At 44.5% G+C, this 13,799-nt stretch overlaps 1 protein-coding gene across 15 annotated transcripts in view; it reads left to right on the top strand.

Annotated features, from left to right (window-relative positions):
* MICAL3 (microtubule associated monooxygenase, calponin and LIM domain containing 3) overlaps window positions 1–13,799 on the top strand; it is a 231,236-nt gene that overhangs the window by 68,019 nt on the left and 149,418 nt on the right. For all 15 annotated transcript variants that reach the window (XM_090043473.1, XM_090043486.1, XM_090043484.1 and 12 more), the window contains exon 2: window positions 11,869–12,252. In XM_090043473.1, the coding sequence (XP_089899599.1) occupies window positions 11,989–12,252 (264 nt within the window). In that variant the 5' untranslated portion in view covers window positions 11,869–11,988. The remainder of the gene's footprint in view (window positions 1–11,868; window positions 12,253–13,799) is intronic.

Below are 13,799 nucleotides of genomic sequence, written 5' to 3'. Positions count from 1 at the left end.
ATAGAATAGTTGCAAATAGATTGTTTGCCCACAAAGTGGGAGACCTGTGATTTTATTTATTTATTTATTTATTTAAATTCTGATTTAGCCTCAGGAGATTGATTGCCCTGGATGGGGGAGTCATAGGTTCTATCCCTGCTCTTGATGCTACTTATGTATTTTTTTATCCAATGACTCTTCAAAGTAGAAAGTTCCTGAACCAAGGGCCAGGACTGCCACTTTTACTGGGCTACTGTGTCATGGATCCCCTTGATTACTTGTTCTATGTCTTCTCAAACGTTTGTGTTCCTTTCCATACAGTTGCACAGCTTTCACAGGAGGAGTGGAGGTTCCTCTCCCAGCCATACCTGGTCTAGCAGATGATTAGGGTTCTGTCCTAAAAAGAAGGGAAATAAAAGTTTTAACCCACTCCAGTTGAGGAAAGCCTGGGACTTGCTCTTCCATTTTTTGGGTGAGCTGTGTAATTACTAGGCTACTGTATAAAAAATGGGTGACACTACCATCAACAACTGTGGTTTTTGAATGAAGATTGCCAAGGCTGCCAGGTGTTTTGTGTTGAGATGAACACTAAGTGTGTGTGTTTAGCTATGCTCTGAGCTCTTCCCTGAGAATCTAAATTTAGTAGGACTTAAGTTGTGGGGATACCTCATTTGTGAATCTCAAATAGCCTTAGGTGGGAGAAACACTAAGCTGCTCAGTTTACTTTAGATTGCTGTGCCTCTAGGCATGTAAAATAGCAGACTTTTAGGTGACTAAGTGACTCAGCAGGTAAGAGTTTAAGCATCTATGACCTCCCAGGTGCTTGAGCAGTTAGGCAGATTTTTTGCTTGCTGCATTTTTTGATTTAAGTGGAATTTAGGCAGCTACATTGCACTGTACACTTTTGGATTTTGGTACACTTTTGGATCTTACTCATGGATACTGTGGTGATAGGGAAGATGCCAATAAAGCAATAAGTTGCTGTTAGTTTGAGCAGGGCCCTTGCTTTTACTAGGGTTAGGTCTACCAGTCTGTTTTGGTGGTATGCCTTTCAAGTAGTTGGTATGCATAGTATGTCTCCTAATTCTCACAAAATTCTTATGTAGTTCATTAGTGAAGGGGGTGGGGGTTATCTGAGTCCTAAGATGTTTCTCATATTCTGTTTGTTTTACCTGGCAACCTTGATGCTTCATTTTCTACCCACAGATTTTCTGTTTTGTAACAGCCCTCCCTGAATTTTTCCTTGAATAGAAAGGGATCACTGTTGTTTGTTTGTTCCAGCCACTGTAAATTAAGTATTTTCTGGGTTGAGGAGGTCTTACAGCTCACATATTTGAATTTGGTTGCCTGCCTGCCTTCCTTTGAAGGTCTGTATTAAGATTAAGGTATTTTTTGTAAATAATCTATTTGAGCTGTTTTGTGCAATGTACTTACACATGCTCTTGATGAGTAGCTAGTGAGTGCACAAGGAGTAAGTGGGGAGAAAGGGGTGGAGAATTATCAGACTCTTCTGTCACAACTCCCTGTACTCCTTCCCTGCCTCCCTTCCCTGCCTGTTCCTTCTCTACCTGCTTTCTTCAAAAAGGAAAAAATAAAGCTTGCCATTTCTACATACCAGAGTTGCTGAAAAACTGGAAGCAGCAAACGAAATTTGCTTTCTTGTGTGTGTTTTGCTTACATTTGGCTGTATTTGGGAGTGTTTCCATTTGGGTGCTGAGAGTCTGGTATTCACCAATATGCTAAGGGGGTGTCTCTTGGAATTAAAAATCCAGACAGCCACCTTCTTAGGATAAAATGGGAACTCTCAGCTTCATTCCTGCTGTATTAAGGCATTTAGGTGAAAGCAGGCTTGGTGATCTCAACCTTGTCTGGACCACATAATTCTATGCAATTAGCAGTGTGTGCTGAGCTGCATAGGGCAGGACAGCTAGACATGCTGCAAGGAAGACCTGAAATGCACTGCTGGAGTGGTACAAGGAAGGGCAAAGAGAAATTTACATAGTACAAGCAAGTATTATATCAGGCACTCATCTTCTCAGGTTTTAAACTTTACAATAATTTTTATTGCTCCTCAGATGATGCATATACCTAGTATAACTGTTTTTCCATGACACACAGATGATAAATTTAACATGTCTTGTTTAGCCTTTTCCAGTCACCTTAAGATCACCACCTTGGTAATTTAATACATGCTTCTGACAAAGTGTGGATTGTTGACATTAAAACCACATTGCATGTAGCCAGTTAGTTTGCTGTCTTGAAGTTCTTTTGGCATGTAGACTATACTATAATGTGACTTCTGATTACCTGTTGTCAAACTGCTGCGCTGCATGACTTTTGGCATAAGGATGATGATGGAACATGCAGACCTCAAAGGAGTAAAATGACTGGAAATGCTGTAACCCTGTCCACAACATCTGGCTCTTCATTAGATTCATAACAAATCTTTAGTGTTGAGTGTGTGTGTTTTTAAACTACCACCTCTCCTCTACACAAGCTGTGCCCTTCCTGTGGCATAGTCTGCTGATTCAACAAAGACTAAATTAATCTGTGTTTTGGGTGGTGTGGTTCCAGACCTGGTGAGATCTGTTATAAGGGAAATATGGATCTTTGAAGTGGAGCAGTAGAGATTAAAATTTTTCTCCTATGAAACATCCCTTTCAGCCGTTACTCTGAGACCTCTTTTAAACCATGGTTTTATTACAGGATAGCTGTTCAGTTATTCAAGGGAAGTCTCTAGCCTATAGGGCTTGCTTGAAGTGATGTCTAATCAAGCCCAGGCTTTCAGACATCCTCTTTGCGTCCTAGTGGAGGAGATCAGCTCTGTTCAATAGTGAAACCTTGCCGCCTTGGGTGCATCCAGATGAGTGTGGCTGTGTAGTATATGGTGCTGCAAACATGTTTGCAGTGCCACATAGCACGCAGCCAGCTGTTCTCCATGCTGCAAGGGCATACTGCCTATGCATGCACTTGGGGCCGGGCACAGGCATGGGCGAACTGGGCAGCCGCCTGGGGCCTGGACAGAAAGGGGGGCCCCAAAACTAATTTTTTTATCATTATTATCATTGTCTGTGGCGAAGGGTGGCCTGATACTAAAAGGTCACCCGGGGCCGCCAGGAATCAAGTTACGATGCTGTGTGCTGGGCCTCGGCCTCCCCTGCCCCACCCAGGGTAACTTGCCCTGTGCCAAAGTGTGCATGGCACAGGCATTTCCTGGGGACACGTAGCTGTGGCGCAAGGTGCACTGCTGCTACTTGTCCCCAGAGAACGAAACGTCCATGCTTGTCTGGCCGTTGTCTGTGGCAGGGATGCCACAAAACTATCGTAGATTGAGACTGAAAGGGGTAGATGTTGCACACCCCAGAACATCCCCATTCGAGGAGTCTTTAGGAATGAGGTCTCGGGCATGACGGCTGCCCCTGCCTTCACCTGGAAGGAGGCTGGTGGAATGTTGGAGCACCAAGGTTCCGTGGCAGTTGGCCGGCAGGGAGGGGTAGGCTAGAGGTCATGGTGGCGGTTGGGGTAGAGCAGGGGGGAAACGCTGAGGATCTTTGGGGAAACAAAACCTGTCTCTGAAAAACTGAGGGTACTAAGCCATGTCTGCTGCAATGACTGAGCTCCTCAGGAACGGAAGGGCTCGTTCCTAGCATTGGGGCTGTAAGACCAATTGGGAATGAACTTCATCTCAGGGCGGCAGGCTGGTAATCAAGTGTGCCTTAGTTTATTCATCTATAAAATCAAGAGATCAGACTGGTAAACACTTAAGTTCTTCATGGTCTTTGGCTTAAAAATGCCATGTAAGCGCCTGTCTGTTACCTTTTCAGTGTATGAATCGGTATGTTGGGGCAAAATCGGGAGCAGGGACAAATCCTCAGAGGATGAGGAGGAGAAGCAAAATTCACCCGTCAAATAGCAAATGAACCTTGTGGCAGCTGTTTTCCTGTATGGGGGTTTGTTTTATTTGTTTGTTTTTGGGTTGAACCTGTCTGACAGGGGACTTCACTTTACTCTCATTTTCTCAATAAGATTAAGTGCTCCGCTTCCAAGGTTCGTTTGGTTTGGCAATCCTACTCTGTACAGAGGGTGCGCATTTCTCCATCTCTCCAAAAGGCATTTCCTTCCTTGAGAAATGAAATTTTTCTGTTATTGTGTCAGGAGAGCAGAGTGCTCTTTGCACTGCTGTGATGATGCCAAGATGTTAAGTCCTGAAAGAAAGAGTGTTGCTCCTGATTTAAAAAGTGGTTATTCCACCAAAGACATTGCTTGCCAGAAGTGAGGATTTTGAATCTCAGGGTTGCCACCCAAAAGTGGAAGGCCACAGTCAGGTGTGAGCATTATTGTATCCTGTGACTGCATCTCTGCTGTCATTCAGTGTGAAGTGCAGCACATGAAGTCATGCAAGCTGAGTTCATCCTCTCCTGAAGCTGGTCTTGTGGATAGTTGGCATGCTATGCCTCTGTGATCTTTGTAAAGAGAGGGTAAGCAAATGGATGCACCGTATTCCCTTATTTCTCTTTTTCACTCATCCTGCAGTGGATTAATGCCACTTTTGGACATCTCTGTAGTTCAGGACCATTTGATGAATGATTTAAAGCTGGGAACAGGAATGCAAAACGCTTAACTGCAGGACTAAGCTGTGCAATTCTTGCCTTGCTTCAGAGAAGGGCCTCAACAAAGCCACCAAGGCTTTTTGGACACCAGTAATCTAATCAAAAGGTAGAAGGGGGAAAAGTAAACTGTTCCTGTGTTTCTTCCCCACTTGGATATGCTCTTAATATAGGGACCTCAGCTGTGGTTGTAGGCTAATACAGAGGAGACTGCACAATTGAACTATCCTTGAGGCCACCCAGATGGTAATTGCTATTATGAAACTAGATCATTTCGGTCCATTTATCTATCCCTCATAATGCTTAATACAGACCCCTATATACAAAGATCTTACCCATCTATATATCCTTTTCTTTGTTGGTTTTTTGCATTTGTTTTCTCAAAGCACAGACTACTTTGAGCTCTTGGTATACTTTCTTTTGATTTTTTTTTTTCCTTTTTAAAAGAACTGGTTCTCATTTATGTGTTAATTCATGTTTAAGCTGTCTCTGTCATTTATGTTCCATGTAGAGGATGAGGCAAGAAATAGAAACCTAAATGCTCCAGCCTTCCTTCCTCTTCTTTGCTGAAAGCCATGTTTTGCAAGTTAATTTGAAAGCAAACATGCTTTAATTGCTGTTTGCTTGACAGCTGAATTTTATGGAACTGGCAGATTTAAGTATGATGCTGATATTCTTCTTTCCACTGGGTAAAGGACTTCCCCATAGTACACAGTCCAGTACAGGTGTGCTACTGGTCTTCATTTCATAGATGTTAGGGCTGGAAGGGACCTCAAAGTTCATCAAGTCCAGTCCCCTGCCCAGGGACAGGAAGTCATCAGGGGTCATAGGATCCTAGCAAGATAAGCATCCATGCATTTCTTGAATGAGTCCAGAATAGGTGCCTGCACCACTTCTGGAGGGAGTCTATTCCAGGTTTTGGGGGCTCAGACAGTAAAGAAATGTTTTCTTATGTCCAGCCTAAAACAGTCTTGGAGGAGTTTATCACCATTGATCCTTGTTTTTCTGTGGGGTGTTCTGGTGAACAGGTATTCTCCCAGATCCTGATGTACAACCCTTGTGTACTCGTAGGCAGTCATCAGGTCCCTGCCCCCCGCCCCCGGGTCTGTGCTTTTCCAGGCTGAAGAGTCCTGTGGCTCTCAGCCTCTCTTCATAAGACCTCTTCTCTTGCCCTCTTATCATGCTCATGGCTCTCCTCTGGACTCTCTCAAGCTTCTTGACCATCATCCTTTTTGAATTGTGGAGCCCAGAATTGGATGCAGTACTCCAGCTGTGGCCTCAACAAGGCCGAGTACAGTGGGAGGATGACATCCTGAGATTTATTTGAGAAGCATCTATGGATGCAAGCCAGGGTTTTGTTTGCTTTACCAGCTGTGACATGTTCATCTTGTGGCCAATCATGACCCCCAAGTCTCCTTCAGCAGTGGTGCTAGCAAATGTAGCACTGCCGAGCCTATAAGTATGCTGTGGAGTTTTTGGGGGGGTTTTTGTCTGTCTCCCCCCTCCCCCTGTGCAGTGGAATATCTTACACTTATCAGTATTGAACATAGTCAGGTTTGTATCTGCCCCCTTATTAAGTTTATCCAAGTCAGCCTGGATCACTAGCATGTCCTCAGATGTGGACGCTATGCCCCAAAGTTTAGTGTCATCAGTGAACTTTGTCAGTGTGCTTCTGACACCAATGTCCACATCATCGATAAAGAAGTTAAAGAGAACTGGTGCAAGGACAAAGCCTTGGGGGACACCACTAGTCATGGAGCGCCATAATGATTCACTTCCGTCAATCACTACTTTTCTGGGTCTGACCTCAAAGCCAATTTCGTAGCCATTGGACTGTGGTATAGCCAAGGCCACAATTGGCCAATTTTTCCATGAGGAGGTCATGGGACACCAGATCAAAGGCTTTTTTTAAAGTCCAGATATATAATGTCAATCTCTTCTCCCTTGTCCAGGTGATGTCACCTGGTCATAGAAGGAGATGAGATTGGTCAGGCAAGACCTACCCATGAACCTGTGCTAGCTGTCCCTCAGGACATTGCCCTCAGCCAGCTTATCCAGAAAGGTCTCCTTTAATAATTTTCTCCAGAATCTTACCGGGGATTGAGGTCAAGCTGATTGGCCTGTAATTTCTAGCATCTACTTTCCGCCCTTTCTTGAAGATGGTCTTCTTTCTAGTACCCGCATTTCTTGTTTGCATAATACAGAGCTAAAAGCAGTAAGGATTTTATTTATAAGTTTTGCTGGCCTAGACATTTGTTTGCCTTCTGACATCCCTGATCAGCTATTGTGGGATTGCAGGAGCCATTTCTTTAATTTTAACTTAAAAAAAAACCCAAAAAAACTGGAATTGAAAATGGTTTATTTTGATTAGTTGAAATAAGATTTTTATTTTTATGCTGGATTCCAGTAAGGGTTAATAGATTGCTGAGAAATTTAAGTTCTGAGGCGTGTCTCAGGCAAATGTCTGTAAAAGCAAAAATGCAGAGTATATCAATCGTAATGGATGAATCCTCTTTGAGAGAAGTATTCTAAATAGAGCTGATCAGAATGTTTATCAAACTCTTTATTTTCCTTAAAATGTACTGTCAGGTGGCCAAAATAGTTTGTGAATTCATGTTGAATGCAAAAATGAAGAAGAACTTCAGAAATGTTGGAATGGTTCATTTCAGCATTTCGCGCATCTAGCCTGTGGGAGAATGATGTGCATTAAAATTGCTATCTGATTTTAGAGCAGAGGTTGAATTTGTGATCCAACTCCAGCACATATCACCTCCAAGAGCTTTTTGAACCGGCTTTATTAGACCTATATCCATAGATGGGAATGAGTTTGGGAAGCTCAAACATTTTCTTACTGTTTGTACATCTGCTTTAAAATGTTTGTGCAAGTCTGAAACACCACCTGGAACTTAATGCATTGCCTCTCTCTCTGGGGTCTTTTTTGGTTTCTTTTGTCCTGGGCATGAGCTGGAGATCCTGAGTGTACTTGCAGAAGTGAGTCAGTGACAACCTCTTGCTATTGTTGTAAATAGAAACACAAGCCCTGTTCCTGCATGCACAACAAGCTTTGTGTTTCACTCCCAACACATCAGTGTACCAGCCAAGGAATGTGCAGAGTTTCTGAGTCAGCAGAACTTTGCCTTGAGACAAAAAAACATGCAGGATAATGCAGACCTGAAGATAAGCCAGCAATATATATGAATACTGTGGAAACCTGGCAGATGCTTCCTGCCTGCCCTTGCCTTGGCTTCTATAGTCTCTGTGATTTCTGGCTTGTTGCCCTAGCGTTTTATGGGCTCTCATGTTTGCATCAAAAACGCAGAATTATGGGAGGAGGTGGATTAAAATGATGGAAGTATATGTGTAGAAGGAACAGCTGAGTTTGACCTTCAGGAATAATTGGTTTAAATATAACTTCTTACCAAGTGGGAAGTGGAGAGAAGTCATCAGTGACTCCAAGATGAACATGGGCCGGCAGTGTGGGGATGTGGTCAGGAAGGCCAACCGTACCTTGTCATGCATCTACAGATGCGTCTCAAGCAGGTCCAAGGAGGTGATACTCCCCCTCTATGTGGCACTGGTCAGGCTGCAGCTGGAGTACTGCATCCAGTTCTGCACACCGCACTTCAAGAGGGATGTGGACAACATGGAGAGGGTCCAGAGGAGGGCCACTCGCATGATCAGGGGGCAGCAGGGCAGGCCCTATGAGGAGAGGCTAAGGGGCCTGAACTTGTTCAGCCTCCACAAGAGAAGGCTGAGAGGGGATCTAGTGGCCTGTTACAAACTAGTCAGAGGGGAGCAGCAGGCACTGGGGAAGTCTGTGTTCCCCCCGAGCACCACCAGAAGTGACCAGGAATAACAGTCGCAAGCTGGCAGAGGGTAGATTTAGGCTAGATATCAGGAGGCGCTACGTCACGGTCGAGGCGGCTAGGATCTGGAACCTACTTCCAAGAGAAGTGGTGCTGGCTCCTACCCTGGAGGTCTTTAAGAGGAGGCTAGACGTACACGTTGCTGGGGTCGTTTGACCCCAGTACTCTTTCCTGCCATGGCAGAGGGTTGGACTAGGTGATCTACTCAGGTCCCTTCCGACCCTAGAAATTATGAAACTATAAACTATGAAACTACACAAAATAGAAATGTGATGTTGTGGCATTCATCCAGTTGGTGGGCTGGGGAAAGGGTTTTATATATCATCATGCTGGTGTTGGTTCGCTTATTCCTCTTGCATTATGAGCATTATCTTGGAGTGCTTTATAGTATGCTTCTGGGGGTAGTAGATGCATGATGTGGTCTTTTATGAGGCTTATGTAACTCCCTTAAGGAGTACACTAATTGCCTTGAGAGAATGCAGCCTGGGAAGCATTTTTTTGCTGTTCTGAATGGGAATTAAGATGAAAAATAAGAGAAATGGTCGGTCCCATGCTGTTGTGCATGACTCATTGGTTGCTAGTGATCTCATGCTATATCAGAAAAACAGCTTCATTTATGTCTGATGCTCTAAGACAGTTGTCCTTATGAAGTCTGAGTCATGTTCTGCAGTACAACTCATTACCAGGATCAGGATCTTGTAGGTGAAACTTGGTTGTTTCTAATAAAAACTACTGTTTTGTGTTTGTGGCTTTATGTAACCTGTCTTGCCATTCTCAAACCGGAGTAATAACAGTTATGTTAGGTGGGATGAGGAGTGTCCAAACACTGCTGCAGAGCATGACATGTTAGAGGGGAAGAGAGACAAGTTACACTGTTTCATTCTGCTTCCTGTCTGCTGGAAGCATGAAAAAAAACTGGTGAGAATTTGAATTTTTTTAAATCCAAGACCACACACTTGCTTGCTTTTTCTTTTTTTTCCTCTTTCTTTAACCTGGCCTCACCGTAGCAGCCAAACAAAATTAACCCCCCTCCACCCTCCTATTTTTATGATTATTATGAGTTTTACTTCCAAAATCTGTCTGCCACTAGAGTTCTGTTCCTGCTGATCACTTATCCATTGCATGCTGTAAAGGTAAGCAGCACTCAGTCCTTCCTTAAAAGAAAGGACAGGATAATTTTGTTTTGAAAAATTACAGACACGGGGAATATGTACAAAATACTGTATCCACTAATGTTGATTTAAGAGCGAGACTAATTTAGCACCCAAATCACACTATTACTACTTGTTCTCAATAAAGCAGTTAAGGCAAGAATATTGATACAGTGCCCAGGATGGGTCTAAGTTAGTACTCTCCTGTGACACAAGTACATTGGGGACGGAGCATCTCTTTCAATCTACTGCTATTCTTTCTTCCTCAAGCGTTTGGAAGGTTTGGGAGAATAAACTCTGTTTTTATAAGTATGGTAGCTTTACCGCCTTTCCTTTTAGGTTATTCTTAAACAACGTTCTGTTCAAGGTTTCTGTAGATGTTGCACTGCCCTTCAACATGCTCTTTCCTACTCTCCATGTGATCTGGGTAGAGATGCATCTTTCTTGTTGACTGAAACCCTGAACATGTATTACATTTGCAGTGTCAGTAGCAGGTGTGTTCTCCAATCATGCATGTGCTTTCAGGTTGGCAGGAAACACCTAGGGGAACTAGGGAGGGAGGAGGAACCCACCCTTTGCTGCTGCTGCTTCGAGCTAGAGTGGGCCAGGAGCAGCTCTGAAGCATTTCTCCCTGTCCCCCCACACTTTCTTCCCTCTTCTTCCCACTGCAGGGACAGCAGCAGTTTGGAGGGGAGAGCTCATGTTGCTGCCAGAGGGGAAGGGAAGGGAAGGGGTGCCAAGTGAGGGGTGGAGACAGGATTCTTACCTGATTTGGAGACTTAAGTCCCCCTTGCCTGCAGTCCCCCTTGGCGCAGTCCGAAAGGGGGGGGGGGGGGGGGGGCGTCTGTACCACCTCAGGATCCACATTTCTGTGTGCACATCCGCTGTGGCGTGCAACAGGGAAGGGTTTGGTCCTCTGGCATCCTGCAGTGCTTTTCTTTCTTCCTCTTCCCCCTTGGAGGGAAATGTAAAGTCGTGGAGGAGGAGAGAAACCAGACTATCAGTGATCACCAGGGATCCAAGTTTTTTTGTTCGTCATGGAAGAGCAAGGTTTTTTTTCTTTTAAAAGGGGAGAAACACAGACTTTTTACCTTTTTTAAAAGGGGAAAAACATGGGAAAACATAGGTTTCCCTTTTGCAGGCTGACAGAGTTCCAGCCTGCAAGGGGCTATTTGGAGCTGGAGGGAGTGGCCAGCAGTACAGCCAGTGGTGGAGAGCCAGGGAGGGGGAGCTGGCTCCCTGCTGCTATATGCACTCCTGGAAGGGGCCTATGGTGGGGCATGTGCCCCCCCCCCCGGATTTGTGCACAGGCTGGGAGAGGATGCTCTGCACTCTACCTGGACTGCAGCAGCTGTTGTGTCCTATAGCCTTGGCAGCTGAGGACCCCCTCTAGCAGGCCTGGGGATGGACAGGGGGCTGTGGGTTGGGAGAGGGGCACTGGCAGGACTGGGGCAGGCTGTGAATTGGGAGTGAGGGGCACTTGCATGGGCAGGGGCAGGGCACCAGCATATCAGGGCTGCTTAGTGCCAGAGAACAGTGGTGGGAAAACAGCTGCAGTTGGGCTTTGCATTCTGGTGAGCAAAGGGGGCAGGGGGAGCTCTGATTTTCCATGATAAACCAAAATCAAATGCCAAAATATATAGGTATTTAGAATTTATTTTATTATGATGATTGAGAAATTGGTAGGCTTCCAAATTGCTTTAAAATTGTTAACATATTGTGTTCAACTGATACCTATAAGTATAATGGTGTTTCATTGTAATTGCAGAAAATCACAGATTTGTTTTTAATAGGAGAATTCAGGATTTTTTTATCAGATAATTTGGGATTTTTAAATGGGGAAAACCAGGATCCCTGGTGATCACTCTCCCATATGCTTTCCCTTTACTCTCACAATCTTTAATGTTACCAAAATTCATTCAGCAGACTTGAAAATTGATAGTGCAATGATTGTGAAGTGAAAATTGTTAAAAACCTCCTGAGGAATGGGAAAGGGATTGGGTAAAATATCTGTAGTTTGTCTGAAAAAAAACCCAGATGTTTTATTAAGCTGTTTTTAATGATTTTTTTGGAACCATCTCAGGTGTTCAGCTGCCCTCAATGAGAACTAGTGTCTTATGATTTATGGAAAAGTTGAACTTCTTTTGTAGTTCAGTAACCAGAGGTTTAGAAATATGAGTAGTCAGTGAATGCAAATTCAGTTATTTATTTCTGTTCTTTCTTTCTTTCTGTTCTTTCTTTCTTTTTCCCCTCTCTCTTTTCTAGGTTAATAATGCTTGTAGCCCAGAGGTGAAAGTAACTGGTCAGAACAACATCAGGAAGACCAGCAGACTGGAAGAGCACAGCTGCCCTCACATCAATAAGGGCAGCTGGTGAGCGGAAAGCATGGAGGAAAGTGGGAATGAAAAGGTGAATCAGGCTCATGTTCTCTTCGACAGATTTGTCCAGGCCTCAACTTGTAAGGGAACTCTCAAAGCTTTCCAAGAACTCTGTGACTACTTAGAGCTAAAGCCCAAGGACTACCGTTCTTTCTATCACAAACTGAAGTCCAAGCTCAACTACTGGAAAGCCAAAGCCCTTTGGGCCAAGTTGGATAAGAGGGGCAGCCATAAAGACTACAAGAAGGGGAAAGCATGCGCCAACACGAAGGTAAAAAAAAAAAAAAAATAGGCCTTTCCAGAACTTTCCCATAGAAGCCAGTACTGAGCTCTTGCCTAACTCAGTACTGTAGCTTGCCTCCAGAATCTGCAGGAGAATTAAGGGTGAAGGGAACATCTGCTTTCCAGCTGGAGATGTTTGTGAGGGAGACTGGGTAATATCACTCTTAAATGTGGTGAAAGACTGAGAGAATTCTGCAGATGATTCTAGTTACAATTTAATAATTAATGCTTTAGTAGCCATGTTGGCTACCAAAGCAGCTTCTTTTCCACCAGACTTAACTGCCTAGCTGCATTTAAGTGAAACAGAGAAAACCTTGCAAATGAATAGAATCCACAGAAGGGTCAGCTAGACTAACTGCATTCTATATCTTGGGTATTAATGATGTAGTCAAGTTAGAAATCTTCATTATAAGCCCCGGCTCTGGGACACCTATAAGCATTGTTTAAAAATATTTACCAGGCATCAGGGGCAGAACTAATGCTGCCACCTAAAGGTGAATAGAAAATATTTGTTTAGAAATTTTTGCAAATGTATTCCTTTAGCTTGTAATTTCTCATAGTTTCATAGTAGGTAGGGTTGGAAGGGACCTGAGCAGATCCTCAAGTCTGAACCCCTGCCCTGGGTAGGAGAGAGTGCTGGGGACAAACGACCCTGGCTACGTGATTATCCAGCCTCTTTTTTTTTGAAGATCCCCAGGGTAGGAGCAAGCACCACTTCCCTTGGAAGTTGGTTCCAGATCCTAGCCGCCCTGACTGAAGTAGTACCTCCTGATATCTAGCCTGAATCTACTCTGTCAACTTATGGCCATTATTCCTCATTACTCCCAGTAATGCTCGGGGGATCAGGGATTCCCCCATAGCCTGCTGGTCCCCCTTGGCCAGTTTGTAGATGGCCACCACATCCCCTCTCAGCCTTCTCTTGTGGAAGCTGAACAGGTTCAGATCCCGTAGTATCTGTAGATGCATCACAAGATGTGGTTAGCCCTCCTGACCACATCCCCACATTAGCAGCCCATGTTCATTTTGGCATCAATAATGATACCAAGATCCTTTTGTGCCTCTGTGCTGACAAGAAGGGAGTTCCTCAGCCTGTAGGTATGCTGCTGGTTCTTCCTCCCTAGGTGCAGTACCTTGCACTTGTCAGTATTGAATCCCATCCTTTTCTCATCTGCCCACCCCTGTAGCCTTCTAGATCTAGTTGCAGCCTGTCCCTCTGCTCTAGCTTGCCCACTTCTCCCCACATCTTAGTGTCACCCACAAATTTGAACAAGGTGCTTTTCATCCCCTTGTCCAAGTTGCTGATGAAGATGTTGAACAGTGCGGGCCCAAGGACTGAGCCCTGGGGGACCCCACTGCCCACATCCCTCCAGGTTGAAAAAGACCCATCCACCACCACTCTCTGGGTGTAGCCCTCCAGCCAATTTGTGACCCATCTGACCGTGTAGGCATTGACGCCACAGTCACCTAATTTAATGAGAATGCGGTGAGAAACAGTGTCGAAGGCCTTCCTAAAGTCCAGAAAGACTACATCCATTG

The sequence above is a fragment of the Crocodylus siamensis genome, chromosome 4 (genome assembly GCF_052110815.1).
Source record: "Crocodylus siamensis isolate JL-2025a chromosome 4, ASM5211081v1, whole genome shotgun sequence".
NCBI lineage: Eukaryota > Metazoa > Chordata > Crocodylia > Crocodylidae > Crocodylus > Crocodylus siamensis.
Note: the sequence above shows the minus strand (reverse complement) of the source record. Positions and strands in the feature narration are given on the sequence as shown.